We start from the raw sequence: 15,570 nt of genomic DNA on the forward strand, positions 1-15,570 counted from the left end.
TTGACTTCTAGTATCTGTTAATAAAGGCCTTCCGAGTCGACCTGTGGGCTTGGGTACCAACTGTGAAACTTCTTGCAGCAAAAAGCTGTCTTCTCTGGTGGTGCCGTAGCCCACAGCATGCAGGTGGTGAATTTTAATGAGGGTTTAAACAGAAAGTTTAAATAAAAAATAGTGCTTAAGGCATTTTAGGGGGGCTACAGTAAAGAAAAAACCAAGCAAATATATAAATGGTGTTAATGGCTATGCATAATTCAAACATATTCCTCTGAGAACAATAATACTATAACACCATTAATTACTTAACTGCACATGCAAGATATTTCTAATGATGCCTTGTGAGAAGGTTGTGCAGGCTTGTTTTCACACATGCACGAGTGGAATTTGGTCTTCAATTACAGCCTTGAATAAATGCCCAGCTGAAGGGATTCAAAGTATAGAATTTATGAGTTCGGGAAAATAAGACAGTGATAGAAAGGTAGCTAAGGGAAAATGACTTTAAATTTTGAAAAGACATTACTTCTGTCATACTGTATCTGTTCACTGTATTTGTCCGACACCAAGACACTTTCTTTGGGGCTGTCATTGTCTGATCACAATTTAGCCTGCTAACTGTACTGTTTAAATAACAGATTTTGGTGACCGGCCATTGTCAGCCTGCTAGCAATTTCGAGGAAGATACTGTACTCTCTGTCTCTCTCTCTCTGACCTTGTCGGACAAGTACTTCCACACTGCGGAGTGAGGCTCTGCCAAGCTCTGAGGCAGCAGCTGTCTGCAGCCCGTTCTCACTGCATTGGCTACAGTACGTGTCTGCAGGGAAGACGACAGCCCTGCTTGCACGATACGGCGCAGATGTCACATGCCCCCCGTCAACAATAACAAAAACACAAGTGTTTAGCAGCATTTGTTAATCAGTTTTAATGGTATGTTTGTCAAAGAATATGATTGAAATGAACAAAGGATTAGCTGCGGAGTGGAGGTAACCTTCTGGGCTTCCTGAGACACACCCCTGATCTTTACAGTATTTTTGGCATCCTGCACAGGCGAGGGTGATATGCACACAAAAGCAGCAAAAGATGCAGCCCAGACTCTAAAGGGAGAAACCAGCTATTTTTATGTGATGAAAATGCTTGCTCATTGGCCTTATTTCGCTCCGCATTGAGTCATTTCTGAATTAAAAACATTACACAATGACCTTGTGTCAGAGGAAAAACAATAAAACAGAAACAGAAGCCATCTGGATCTTACTGTCCTTTTCAGACGTGGCAACACAAAGACCCTGAAGTATGAAGATATTGTAAAAGTTTAAATAACTGCACAAAACATTGATTTTATCTGGTCTGTTCAGGCGTTACAGCTGCTATTTTGTTATGTACGTACATAAGCATTGGGAAGTTTAGTCTCAGACTGCCTTTGCCTTTATTATTTATACCATTTCTCCAAAATAAAGCTGAGTTCACTGGCTATATGTTAAATTATCCAATCCCAGTGGTATTTATTGTTTCTTGTGACCGTGCATTATTTTCATCTGCTGTATTTATTGAATGTTTGGAGGATGCTGCAAAATCCATGAAAATTTTAATTCCTTATTTTTTTATGTGTGATCCTGGAAACATAAACTGCAGGATTTTACTGGTTGGTAGAGCAACATTGCCGACTGCTGGTCAAATGCGGGCTCTGCTGTAAGCCATATTAGAAAATTACACAACTTCTAGAAAAGTCTGAAACCACAGGGCATTCTCTGCGAGTGAATCATACTGTCAACATCACTGCAAGGTATAAATACCTACAATAACACAGTCATTCTCAGCTGCATCCACTGAGGAGACAGACCAATAGGGAGGTGAGTAAACTGCATCTGCAATAATACTGTTTATCTTGTAGGAAATTCATTTTTGAACACTGATATTCTCCAGGTTGTCATCTCAATGAATACTGTATATTTCTCTATAAGATGATTCTATTGATGAGTATTGCTGTGTCTTTTAACTCTTAATACAATTTATTTGTATTAAAAAGTACCATTGTCTTTCGAATTCTATCTTGAGGAAAACAATGTATTTGATTATGTTTTTAAAAATTGAGCACTGTTTTTCTTTGTAGGTTATATATATATAACATACTGTATAGGTGTTGATTTTGCTAGTTCACCACAGTGCTTGCGTCTGCTGCATCTGCATTACTGCAAAATAGTTTAATTGCCCGCAATTCATTAGAAAATGTGTATAATGTAAGCTGAATCATTCTTCACACATTTTGTTCTACTGAATGTGTTGATTCATATTTCACAAGTGCAGGGCTTGGCTGAACACTGGAATACAGAAAGATTTCTTTCGAATTTGTTTAATAATAATTTGCACTCCAGTACTCTTCAAATGTGGAAGTGTAAGCCCCTGCACATGAAGAATTTAAAAACGAAATCTCATGACGATTAAAGTAATCAATGGTCCTTGTTTCACTGGACTAATCTCTTGCTTTGCTCTGCATCAAAGCCATAAGAATATTGAACCATTTAAATTGTTGTTGTTGTTGTTGTTTTTTTTTCTGGGGTTTGTATTCCCAGCCCAGCTATGAAGTTAAAGTTAATTTGTTGTTAATTGTTCTGCATGTACAGATATATACATTTCATTTTGAGACTGCAGTGGACAGACCACTCTTCCGGCACCTGAACATATTTGAAACTGACCATTTTTGCCATGTTAGTTTAAGATTCTCACAATGAAAACAACACTACAAAAAGGCGATTTGTTTAGTTTTTAATTGACACCCATGCATCTGTGATGAAAACTTGGAGAAACCATTAATTAACTGGGAGGAATAAAGAATGTCTGTCTGTTTTCATAATATGAAATGAAAATAAAATTAATTTGAAATGAAACTCATGCTGATATTTAATTGTTTTCAATTTGTTAACACAGCGCCACTCTTCAATTTTAAATTAATCATGCATGTACTGTATTTTCGTTGCTGCAGCCACAGTATTTCTAGACTATTTAACACAAACAAAAGACTTAAGAATTCAAAGCATTATCTGGTCTGGCACTTCTGTTGATAGCCTTAATTCTTTTCACAACAGTCCCAATGTGTTCCTTTCATTTAAAGGATTATCCTACTTTTCAGTAATGGAACTTTTTGTGGTTATAATAATTTTATTTGCAGCAACTATTTCAATGATATAAGCTGGGTATCCTAACAGGAAATCACAAACAGAGTCATGCTTTAGTGTTTAAAGACTCGTGTGGTTTGTGAGCCACCAGCTGGGCTTGTTTTTATATAATGAATTCAGCAAACATAGCTCGTTATATAACAAAGCTCACTGCCTTCGTTTGGCAGAAACTTCTTGATTTCTGAGCGCCTCTATTAACAGTTAAAGCACCAGGCTTGCATCAGCAGCTCATAACAACAGACACAAACCGCACATATTATTGCCACCAGGCATTCAGTTGTGTGCACAAACAGAATTTAATGACATAGTGATATGTTCATATCCGGCGTAAATCAGTTTTGGATTTTTTAGCAAGGGGATTGCAAAACTGTAAACGCTAAATGTTAAGCAGGAGATTAAGCTTGCATTCTTTATCATCAAATAAAAGTCCTGTCTCGTTCTGTCTCATTTACCGTAACAGCAGTCTGTAATCTCTGACTTGATGTCAGGTTAGCTATTACTGCAGCACAGAAAGTAGGATTATGTTGAGCATCAGCTTCGAAACAAATGAGAGGGTGTGGGTGGCAGTTAAATCCTACACCGCAATAAGATAAGAACTGTAAAATCCACATTTAAACTTCTTTTTCTACTAACAAGTAGCTTTTTAATGAGTAGATCATTTTGAAACCGCTGGCCTAAAATATACCTTAAATTGAACCTTTCTTGAATTATGATTCAAGGAATAAAAACAATAAAAGGAAATTAAATTAGTCAAACAATTTTATCCCTGGAAATTGAAACCCTGGGATTTAAACAGAAAAGCAGCTGCCCTAAAATTGCACACTAGAGCCAATAAAAGCAAATTAGTAAGCTCCTAAAAGTGATAGCTTCTTTTCCATGGGTCATGTTTTCATTAAATTGTGGGTTTGTTTTTAAAATTAACACTTTAGAGCAATGTGCTACAGTATATAGCACAGAAATAAGATGCATGCATCTATTACAAGTTAAATTAAACTCTCTTACAATCTTTCTCATATTTTTTAAAATAATTTACATTATTTTTTAAATAATTTAGTATTTAGCCTCTGTGATGCTGTACGTTTTGGTCTGGGACAGTATAACAACATTACATTCCAGTGGAAGAATGTCATCATATTACGTGTCTAGAAAAGCCCAAAGTCATCACCACTGGCTTCAACTTCTAAGACATTATGATTATACTGCCTCCTTATCAGACCACTGCATGGTAAAATTAGCTACAATTACAAAGGCATTTCTGATAGCACACTCTGAGAGGAAATTATTTCTCTGAGTTAGCAGTTTATGGTACCGTAGAAGACAATAATAATAATAATAATAATAATAATTGCTTACACTTATATAGCGCTTTTCTGGACACTCCACTCAAAGCGCTTTACAGGTAATGGGGACTCCCCTCCACCACCACCAATGTGCAGCATCCACCTGGATGATGCGACGGCAGCCATAGTGCGCCAGAACGCTCACCACACATCAGCTATCAGTGGGGAGGAGAGCAGAGTAATGTAGCCAATTCATAGAGGGGGATTATTAGGAGGCCATGATTAGTAAGGGCCAATTGGAAATTTGGCCAGGACACCGGGGTTACACCCCTACTCTTTTCGAGAAGCGCCCTGGGATTTTTAATGACCACAGAGAGTCAGGACCTCGGTTTTACGTCTCATCCGAAGGACGGCGCCTGTTTACAGTATAGTGTCCCCGTCACTATACTGGGGCATTAGGACCCACATGGACCGCAGGGTGAGTGCCCCCCGCTGGCCCCACTAACACCTCTTCCAGCAGCAACCTTAGTTTTTCCCAGGAGGTCTCCCATCCAGGTACTGACCAGGCTCACACCTGGCTCACACCACACAATGGAGATAACCTCTTAATAAACATTCCTATTTGGTGCTGCTATTTTTTTCTGGCTATGTTAATTGAGATGCTGAATGGTGCTAGCTTTTTCTGTTTGACATAAAGCTGTTAAGGTTGATATCAAGCAGTGTGTTCTTTCTGCAATCTCTTTGGTCATGTCATGTCCTTTGCCAAACCGCTTTATACCATATGATGTCGCAGGAAGCCAGGGTCTACCCGGCAAGCAACGAGCACAAGGCAGGGTACACCCTGGTTGGGGCACCAGTCCATCACATGGCAAGTTCAAGCCAATCATACATGGGGACAACAGTATAGTAAAGTGTCCCCACCATTAAACCACATAAGGACCCACACAGACTGCAGGGTGGGCACCCCCTGCTGGTCCCATTAAAACCACTTCCAGCAGCAACCATAGTTTCCCAGGATGTCTCCCATCCAGGTACTGACCAGGCTCAACCCTGCTTAGCTTCAGTGCGTTTCCAGTTGAGAGCTGCAGGGTGATATGACTGTACAATCTCTTTGGTTTATTGGCTAATTGTGTATGAATAATGAAATGTATATCATTCAGTGATCCTTAGACTTGTAGACTGGCAGACTGTCTTGTCAGATCTCAGAAGCGAATGTTGCGATGTTGAGTCTGGTCAGTACTGGGATACTGGATCGATCTCTAGGAAAGACAGGTGGTTGTTTCAAACAGGGCCAGTTGCTAGGACTCTCTTCTCAGGACCAGAATGTCTACATCAATATCCCAGCACAAAGACAGGACATGTTGTTTGTGATTGTAAACAGTGTCATCCTTCAGATGAAACATTAACCTGACTGACTGGAGCTCTTGGAGACCTGGCTCAATTCTGCCTTGTTCTTCTGCAGTCTGACCACCCTAGGGTATCTTCCTGAATTCAATTGCTACAGTTATTTCTCACATCTCTACCTGAACTGCTAGGATTCTGCATAGTGCTGCACTTCAGTGGTGGATGAAGTGGGCCACTCTGTCTAAAGAGCTTTGGGGTCCTTTGGGATAGAAAGTTCCATAAACTTCAAGCAGTTATTACAATGATGTTTTCTGACAGAAGCACTGTTTCTTCTGGTTCTGTTGTTAGCCGATGGAGGTCATTGACATGTTGGGGACCCACTGATGGAACCCTAGACAGGGGAGAAAACTCTCACATCACAAACACATTGCAAGCGCGCTCTGGAGAGGTGCATCTGTGCTTTCGGCTTTTGAACAGATGCCAGTTTGTGAGGATGTGTCTGCCCAGTCCTGAGGCAGACAAGACGTCACCATTGTTAAAAAGGCCAAGTCTAGCAATTGTTTATTTTTAGTGTCATAAATTAGGGTGTGCTGTACAATTAATCAAACTAAAACATGAACTAACATTCAATAAAAAGATAATGTGAGTGGTATGCTGGCATGGCTGTTAGCATTGCTGTCTTACAGTTCCAGTGTCCTGTGATTGATTCCAGTCTTGGGCATCTGTCTGGGTGGAGTATTCATGTGTTCATTGCATTGGCATGGGTTTCCCAAAGACATGCGGGCTAGATGTAAATTGCTAGTCTACTTGTTTATTTTTCTGTGGTCCAGTGCAGGTGGATAGGATTTGCCACAACCCTCAACAAGGGTAAGTGGTTTTATGATGAACGACGGATGGATAAAAAACTATAGAAATTCTAGAAAACACCTGATAGTGAAATTAGTCTGATACCAATCTTTGAGCAAAACAAATGAAGAACCCCATCCCCACTGTTTATCTAACTAATTTGATTTAAATGGTACTGTATATAGGCACAGAAATGTGTCAGCAAATTGAGAATGTGTTGATTACTTTGCAAGGTAAACTGCAAAGTTTCTCTGAGCCAAAAGACAATCAATCCACTTCTATGAATTTCACTACAAAATGAGTCACTCGTGTCTTTCTTTCTCCCATATATTCTTACAGGAGCATTCACTGAACTGCACAGGTCCTTTCAAAGATCGCAGGATGACGCTGTCCTGGTCATTCCTGGTCATGTGCCTGCTGTATTGGTCTGCTGAGGGCCTGCTGCCTCCTTCAAAAGACGAGCTTTCACGTAAGTGCAGAGGACTGGAGCCTTAATATGACCTTAAGGTGTCATGTTCATAAAGAGTAAACAGTTCAAAACTGTTTTACAATCAAATAATTTGTATTTGTGATAATGGGATTAATATAATAATAATAATAATAATAATAATAATAATTGCTTACACTTATATAGCGCTTTTCTGGACACTCCACTCAAAGCGCTTTACAGGTAATGGGGATCCCCCCCACCACCACCAATGTGCAGCATCCACCTGGATGATGCGACGGCAGCCATAGTGCGCCAGAACGCTCACCACACATCAGCTATCAGTGGGGAGGAGAGCAGAGTAATGTAGCCAATTCATAGAGGGGGATTATTAGGAGGCCATGATGGGGTAAAGGCCAGGGGGGAAATTTGGCCAGGACACCGGGGTTACACCCCTACTCTTTTCGAGAAGCGCCCTGGGATTTTTAATGACCACAGAGAGTCAGGACCTCGGTTTTACGTCTCATCCGAAGGACGGCGCCTGTTTACAGTATAGTGTCCCCGTCACTATACTGGGGCATTAGGACCCACATGGACCGCAGGGTGAGCGCCCCCTGCTGGCCCCACTAACACCTCTTCCAGCAGCAACCTTAGTTTGTCCCAGGAGGTCTCCCATCCAGGTACTGACCAGGCTCACACCTGCTTAGCTTCAGTGGGTTGCCAGTTGTGAGTTGCAGGGTGATATGGCTGCTGGCATATAATATAAATGATGAGGCTAATATAATATATTTTTGGGGTGATTCCACACACACGTTCAAACATATTAGGATTACTTTGTGTTCGGAAATTCCACTCTTTTATAGAGGACAAGCAAGCTTTCATACAATTTTGAAAAATCATACAATTCTAACATCTAATCAATCATAATTCCACTAATGTATACATCCATAATTCCAAGACATACAGTACTGGATGAAATAAAGGTATAGTGTTTTTCATTCTCCCTTTATGATTCAATTTTAAAAAATCATAGCAAATGTATTTTATTTTAAATACGTCTAGAGAACCTATAAAGTGTGACAGATATGAATGACTAATGAAAACCAATTGTAACATTTCTACAAAGTTTGCCATCTGCAATATTTTCTTCACAAATTGCTGTCTATGAGAGTTTGGTTTTTTATGTGTCATTATAATATACAGTATTTATCTGTTGCATTTTGTATTCAGTTTGCAAAACCATTGGCTATCAATCTTTGGCCTCTACACTATGTCCGCTATTAGCAAGAATACTTTGCCCCATTCAGCGGGTGTTCTGAATCTGTCTCAGGAACTCTGAGTCAGAACTGTTAGTTTAGTTATACTAAATTTTTATTTTTTTTTTATTTTTATTTTCAATGTATCCCATTTTCTTATGAACATATGAACCATACCTCCAGCTGGCAGGTGCTTTTTGTAATGTTCCCTTGTGCTGATTCGTGGCTCCAGTGAATTCATTTTGCTTTGTAGAAATGTCACTTCTGGGAGAGAAGTATTTGGACCAGCAGATTGAAAATGCCATCAATGGGGTCAAGGAGATGAAGACTCTGATGGAGAAGTCTGGAGAAGACCACAATAAGTTTCTGAAGAGCTTAGAGGAAACCAAGAAACAGAAAGAGGTAGAAATAGGCCTCATGAATAGCTTTTATTAAAGAAGAAATTACAACATACTATATTTTTCATCCTCAAGGGCTACTACCTACTGTAGATAGATAATACTTTATTAGTCCCGTAGGGAAATTGATGTGTTACAGCAGTCCAACCCAAGACAAGAAAAAACAGACATCAGAATAGTTATAAAACAAAAGACAACTAAATAAATACAAATAAATAAATAAAAAATAAATACATAGGTGTGTGCAAAATGTGATGATCATTGTCACTGTAAAAACAATAAAATATGTGCAAAATGTGCATAGGTTTATACAGACTGATTGTCCAAAAATTACAATGGAGCAAACATGCTGTCCATAGAGGAGCAAATGAAGGGCTAACAGTCCTAGCCTAGGGCAGCGTTATACACCCTGACAGCCGCCGGGAGGAAAGACCTGCGGAAATGTTGAACACCGTACATGTACTGCACACGTTAGAATGTAATTTGATAATTACATTTCAAGCATTTTCTTGTCTATCAGTTCAGCCATAATAGACATTTGTACAGGAAATAAAATTAACTGTTAAGATCACAGATCAAACTTCATTCCTAGGTGGATAATTACAAGATGGTTATTAAGTATGGAGGTGATAGACACAGGTATAGTCTATATCTGATCTTTTATACATGGAGAGCTTAACATGTAGAATATATAATCATGGTTTTGAGGTTTACTCTACAATTTCTGTCCATTCAGAAATAAAGTGCAAATAAAATGTCTACCAATGCATTACGTTCTAAATACTTGAAGAAGTATTGATGAGATTTGAGTGAATTAAGAAGTATGTTACACAAATCTGTTTACAGGAGAATAAGGGCAAAATGCATGCTGTGTCAAGTCTCTTTTTTTTTTGTTTTGTCTCTGTGCACCACAAAACCACACTTCAAAAGCAATACTTTATCTGCTCTGTTTTTCTGTCCAGGATGCTTTGAACACAGCCAAGGAAGTTGAGTCTAAACTGAACGATGAACAGACGCTCTGCAATGAGTCCATGCAGGCCTTGTGGGAGGAGTGCAAACCTTGCTTGAAAAACACCTGCATAAAATACTACTCCCGGACTTGCAGCAGTGGGTCAGGCATGGTGGGAAGACAGGTCAGCTGTGTACTCATTTAATACAGATTTCAAATGCATAATTGTTAAATTTCAGGTTGTTTTGAAAATATTTTTTGACATAGCCTTATTTAAATGTTTCTGAATATACCTTAAATGTATAAGGAATAATATATGAATGTGTTAATTTATTAGTAAGTTTAGACAGTCACTTCAAAGTCAACCACGTAGTGCAGATGGTGAGATAATGATAACAGGAGCTGGAGAGACAAAATAAACCACAATAATATTGTAGTGCCAAGTATGTAGCTGCGTCAGCATGTGTAGGCTGCAAAGGAACAAGTAAAGGTTTATTCCATGGTGAAAAGAGAAGAAAAGAAACACAACGTTTTGGCTTTGGAGCCTTCTTCAGGTGTTTCCTTATTGAAGAGAACTAGTTTTAATAACTTATGTAGTAAAGTCTACACTTACTGAACCTTTTCATCATGTACCCACAAAGGCTAATTGGCTGTTCAAACATATTCTACTTTTAGCAGATACAGCGGCCAGCCAAATCAGACTAACTCTGGTCAATGTCATTTACTCAGCCTATTTATCATATCTGTGGACTCACAACATGTGTTTTTTTTCCCTTAGCTGGAAGAAATTCTAAACAGGACCTCGCCAATATCCATATGGATTAATGGGGAAAATATTGACTCTCTCCTGGAAGAGGACAAGGAGCAGAGCAAGCGGTTTGAGGACCTGGAGGGGCGCTACACTGAGGTGGCCGATGGCGTGGACAGCATCTTCCTGGACAGCATGAAGGTGTTCGACCACATGCACTCCTTTCACCACCCGTTCATGAGGCCCTTGTTTTACTCACCCTTCGCCTATGGAGACAGCCAGAATCAACAGAGGTCACGTGTCTACAGGTCCCCCTACTACAGCAGTGGTTTTCCCAGCTTTCACAACATGTTCCAGCCAATGTTTGACATGGCCCGGAACATTTTTGACTCTTTTGATCCACATATGGAAGACAACGTTGGAACATCCCCCTCTCCTTCAAATGGTACATATCTCTTCGGCCATTGGGAAATTACTGGAGATTAAGGTTGTGAAAATAATTTTGGAAGTCAGAATTGCCCATTTCACATTGAGAGTATAGCCAGATGTGAGATAAAAATTATATCGATAGAGGTTTTTTCTACATATATTCCTTCTATATTTTTTATTTCTCACTGTAACACACAAGATAAAAACAAATTGAAGTATTGATTGACAAAATAGATTTCTGTCAGATGAAGAACAACGCTACATGTTTAAACACCCATGTCCCTCAAAATATATTTCAGGAGGAGTGTAACCACTTTGAGTTTTTCCTCTGTTGAAATATTTAGATGGGAGCATTAATGAAGATGTTATTAGGACACGACCTTACGGAAGAGACCAAATGACGTGCAGAGAGATCCGGCGCAATTCTGCAGGCTGCCTGAAACTACGAGAGGAATGTGAAAAATGCAAAGAGATCCAGCATATTGGTATGGAACATTTTATACTTGCAAGCTAAAGAAATACGCTTGGGTTGGTCTTGAAGAGAATTTTCAAGACCAGTACAAAACCCTTTTTGGGAAAAAGAAATTTCTTCATATATGGACACCCCCTTCCTGGCCAGAGCATGGACTGAAATGAGTGACAGGAGTGTTCTGGTGATCAAAGGGGGGGGCAGGCAGACATAATGAGTAATTAATGAACATACTCTACTGTACTGTATGTGGTTGATGAGGTAAGGTACAGTTTCCCTCTATGTTTTGTTCCCAGTTAGGCAGTCTGTTAGGTTCAGAAACCCCACATGTGTAGCTGTATGGTAATCATACATTTATTAACAGATACATTGTTATTCAGTTAACTTTATGCCATATACAGAGAGGTGAGAAACAAGTTAAAATGAATGGCGGACTGAGGAATAATACTATGACGAGCTCCGGTGTTACTAAGTGCATGGGGTATGGAAAAGACAGGCTGGAGAAAGTGAATTCAGGCTCACACACAGGTCTGCTGCAGTGTTATTTACAGAGGTGGGCTCTAGTCACTGCAGGGAGATACTGAGAGAGAAGAATTAGAGCATCCATTAGATGGACATGAGGCAAAAGAGAGAAAAAACAGAGCTCCCACCTGTTTTTATAGGATAGGAAGAGGAAAGATTGAGTCAGGGGCAGAGGTCATGAGACAGTCTAGAGACTGGTATAGCTTCACTTGCTGTCCTGAGACCCCAGCTGTAAGCAGTAGCGTCCTGTTTCTTCTTTCAGACTGCTCTGGCAAGAAGCCTTTGGACGGGCCCCTGAAAGAGGAACTGGAGAGAGCCCTGGCCATGGCCGAGAAATTCACCCAGGAGTACAACCGACTGCTGAGGAAATTTGAGGAGGAAATGTTCAACACCTCCAGCCTGCTGGACATGGTCAACAGGCAGTTTGGATGGGTGTCCGCACTGGCCAACCAGACCCAGAAGGATGGGATGTTCCAGATCAAAACAGTGAGCTGTGTCCTAGTGAATCTCCCTGCATTCTCTCTGAGACACAACAATCCTTATAATACTGCCCAATGCTCCTGGTTCCATCTTATTCACTCCCTACTGAACAACAGTGACAAATTAAATTTGTAATTAAAAAAACAAAACAAGTGGATGACATGAGCCTGAGCAATGTCACTAGCTGACCTTGCCCAGGACTTCCCAGCATTATTTTCAAAAGTTAAATGTTTAATTTATAACAGGGCAAGTCGGAAGCAGAGCACAAAGAATTAGCAAGAAACCAGACTTGCATTTGATTGACAATTCAGATTAAGGTTACTTTAGCCTACCATACAGTATAATGTGAGAAACATAAGATCATAAGAAACATTACAAACAAGAGGAGGCCATTCAGCCCATGTAGCCCATTGGGTTGTTAGTAGTTAATTGATCCAGGGATCTTATCCAGTCATTTCTTGAAAGAGACCTGTGGATCTGCTTTAGAAATGTAGCTGGGCAGCTGGCTCCTTAATTCCACGATCCATTGGGTAAAAAAGTGCCTTCTGTTTTCAGTTTTTAAATGCATTTCCACATAGTTTCCACTTGATCACTCCGGTTCGTGATTCACTGCTGAAAACACAGAGTAGCGATGAGATATTTCAACCATTGTTCTCTCAGGTCTCAGTGATACAGTTGTAAAATCCTGTGTTTAGTTTAGGGTTTTAGGCATTCATGTGAAAGGAAACAGAGCTTTCACTGGCTGATTATCAAACTTTATTGATAAAAAAAAACTAGCAGACCAACAAAGAAGAAGAAAAAGAATAACTGACACGGCGCGAGCCTGCATTCGCTCCTCAACTGGCCACACCACACTTTTCCCTGGGTCAGATATTAAATAAAACTTCACTCACACCAAACAAATTACCACACACAAAACACTGAGCGTGTTCATCCCAATATGTCTCACACAGTGACCCATGAGGCTCTTATTACAGGCTTACAGTGACCTCCATCGGGGACACAACTTAAAAAGATTAAAAACTCAGAAATGCCTTTCTATTTTTCCTCATTCTCCCCCATGTAACTACATGGGTCATCACCGTGAAATTGAAACAATTGGCGATTCTCATAATTGGGCAGGTAATAATAAAAAATGGACAATTCTTGTGAAAAGATAGAAAGTTCAATGATTAAAGGAGAGGTAAAAGGTTAAAGGGGGAGCTTATTCTGCCTATCTTAGTACTTTTGTACTTTTTTTCTGGTGTTCCATTGTTAACACTTCATAACCTAGGGATTCTGATCTTTTCAAGGTAATTTCAAGAACAAGTGAGGATCCTGAAAAGCCTGAAGACACCAATGTCTCTGTCCAGCTGTTTGACAGCCCACCAATGACCTTCACTGTCCCCGGAGACATTCCATGGAATGACCCAAAATTCTCAGAGGTGGTGGCACAGGAGGCTCTGGATCGCTACAAACAGAATACCATGTAAGCAGTCACATCTAACCTACACCTTGCTATCACTTTACTGTATCTCCATACCAAACATGCCATCTGTCTCTTTGCTTAAGTGGAAAACTCAGACGTTTTGTAATAGTGCTATGACTTTGAATGGGATCAAATTTTCTTACTTGTTGCTCCCTGAAGTAACAGTGGATGAAATTTGGATTTTTATCTCTAATGTCTTATTCTGGAAAAGCTTAGGGGGTTTAAAACGACAAGTACAGTATATCTCAATCTTCTCTCTGTGTTAGGTAACACGGTGACAAGCTTTAGTAAGCTGTGAAGCACTTTTATTCTAGAATGGTTTAACAAGCTTGTATGAAAAAGTGTGAAATCCTACATAGTTTTAAAATGATATCTCTATGTGTGTTAAAAGATGCTTGCCAGCAGAATCAGATGCTGAAGAAATTCTCAGGTACTGCAAAGTATCCAAGAAACCACAGTAGCATTACAACATACCAAGGGTATAAATATGACCATAAAAACCCTGCAGTCTGTTATGGCTACTACGAGAGATCTTTTTCTATTTCTAAAAAAATACATGAATCAAAATTTTTCAAAGACCAGGCTAATTGAAAAATTATGCCGCCAGCAGCATATCACCCTGCAACTCACAACTGGCAACCCACTAAAGCTACCCAGGTGTGAGCCTGGTCAGTACCTGGATAGGAGACCTCCTAGGGAAAAACTAAGGCTGCTGCTAGAAGAGATGTTAGTGGGGCCAGCAGGGGGTGCTCACCCTGCAGTCCATGTGGGTCCTAATGCCCCAGTATAGTGACGGGGACACTATATTGTAAACAGGTGCTGTCCTTTGGATGAGATGTAAAACCGAGGTCCTGACTCTCTGTGGTCGTTAAAAATGGTGGTGGAGGGGAGACCCCATTACCTATAAAGCTCTTTGAGTGTCCAGAAAAGTGCTATATAAGTGTAAGCAATTATTTATTATTATTATTAATTGAAGAGCACAAGAAAACTAACCCTGTTCTATCAATGTCTTCTAAAGAAGGAGAGTACGAAGGACAAAACCAGCTGAAAACAGAAGAGAAAGCATTACATATCAAAATAGGCTGTGCTTCATTGAGCACTCTTCTACTCAACATACAGATCTTTGTTATACTTTAATAATGTTAATGATATATTTACACTAATATTTTATTAAAAATTGTGTGATTTGTTCTCTTTTACAGAGTTGTTAAATAAATCTCCTGGGGCTTTTCCGAAGACTGCACTAAAAGCCATAGAAGCATCTCCTGCACTAACATAGTCCTTTTTTTGTCAGCATTGTTTTCATTTAGCATAGCAAATCCTATTGTACCATTAAGACTTAAACACCCAGTATTGTTCACTGATTCTCATATCTACACAGTTTTGTTTTTTGCAGATATAAATCCTAAACATAAAGAGATGTCATAAAGTTAAAGTAGATAATTCAAAGCAGGATTTTGAATGATATGTAAAATAATATTTTCCTAGGTAATGGGCTGTTGGTTTGCTATATACAGTGCTGCAGTGTTTTGTACTCTGGAGTGAGCTTTACTACTAAGTGGTAAAAATGGTCTGCCCCACTAACGAGGTAAATCTTATGCAGCAACTTGTCATTTCAGAATTTTTTTCATGAATCAAGGAAGCAATGAATAGTTTGTATACAGTGTGTACAGGCTGAGATATCTGTAAACCTGAATACTAGACTTGTGAATAAAACAAACAGTATCCTAAACCAGGAGTTTTATCCAGTCTTTTTTTTTGCAGTATAATTGCAATTACCGGGAAAAGTG

At 39.5% G+C, this 15,570-nt stretch overlaps 1 protein-coding gene across 2 annotated transcripts; it reads left to right on the forward strand.

The window, feature by feature from the left end:
* Positions 1 to 1,684: 1,684 nt before the first annotated feature.
* clu (clusterin) lies at positions 1,685 to 15,512 on the forward strand. Of its 2 annotated transcripts, XM_088626363.1 has the most exons (9): positions 1,686 to 1,841; positions 6,974 to 7,103; positions 8,571 to 8,719; positions 9,678 to 9,848; positions 10,443 to 10,857; positions 11,186 to 11,326; positions 12,095 to 12,318; positions 13,605 to 13,780; positions 14,983 to 15,512. In XM_088626363.1, the coding sequence occupies exons 2-9, from the start codon at positions 7,016 to 7,018 to the stop codon at positions 14,993 to 14,995; spliced, it is 1,377 nt and encodes a 458-aa protein (XP_088482489.1). In that variant the 5' UTR covers positions 1,686 to 1,841; positions 6,974 to 7,015; the 3' UTR covers positions 14,996 to 15,512. The 2 variants fall into 2 exon arrangements, with proteins under 2 accessions (XP_088482491.1, XP_088482489.1); XM_088626365.1 differs by lacking the exon at positions 14,983 to 15,512 and having other exon boundaries at positions 1,685 to 1,841; positions 13,605 to 13,784.
* Positions 15,513 to 15,570: the final 58 nt, after the last annotated feature.

Source organism: Lepisosteus platostomus, chromosome 3 (genome assembly GCF_059453375.1).
Source record: "Lepisosteus platostomus isolate fLepPlt1 chromosome 3, fLepPlt1.hap1, whole genome shotgun sequence".
Taxonomy (NCBI): domain Eukaryota; kingdom Metazoa; phylum Chordata; class Actinopteri; order Semionotiformes; family Lepisosteidae; genus Lepisosteus; species Lepisosteus platostomus.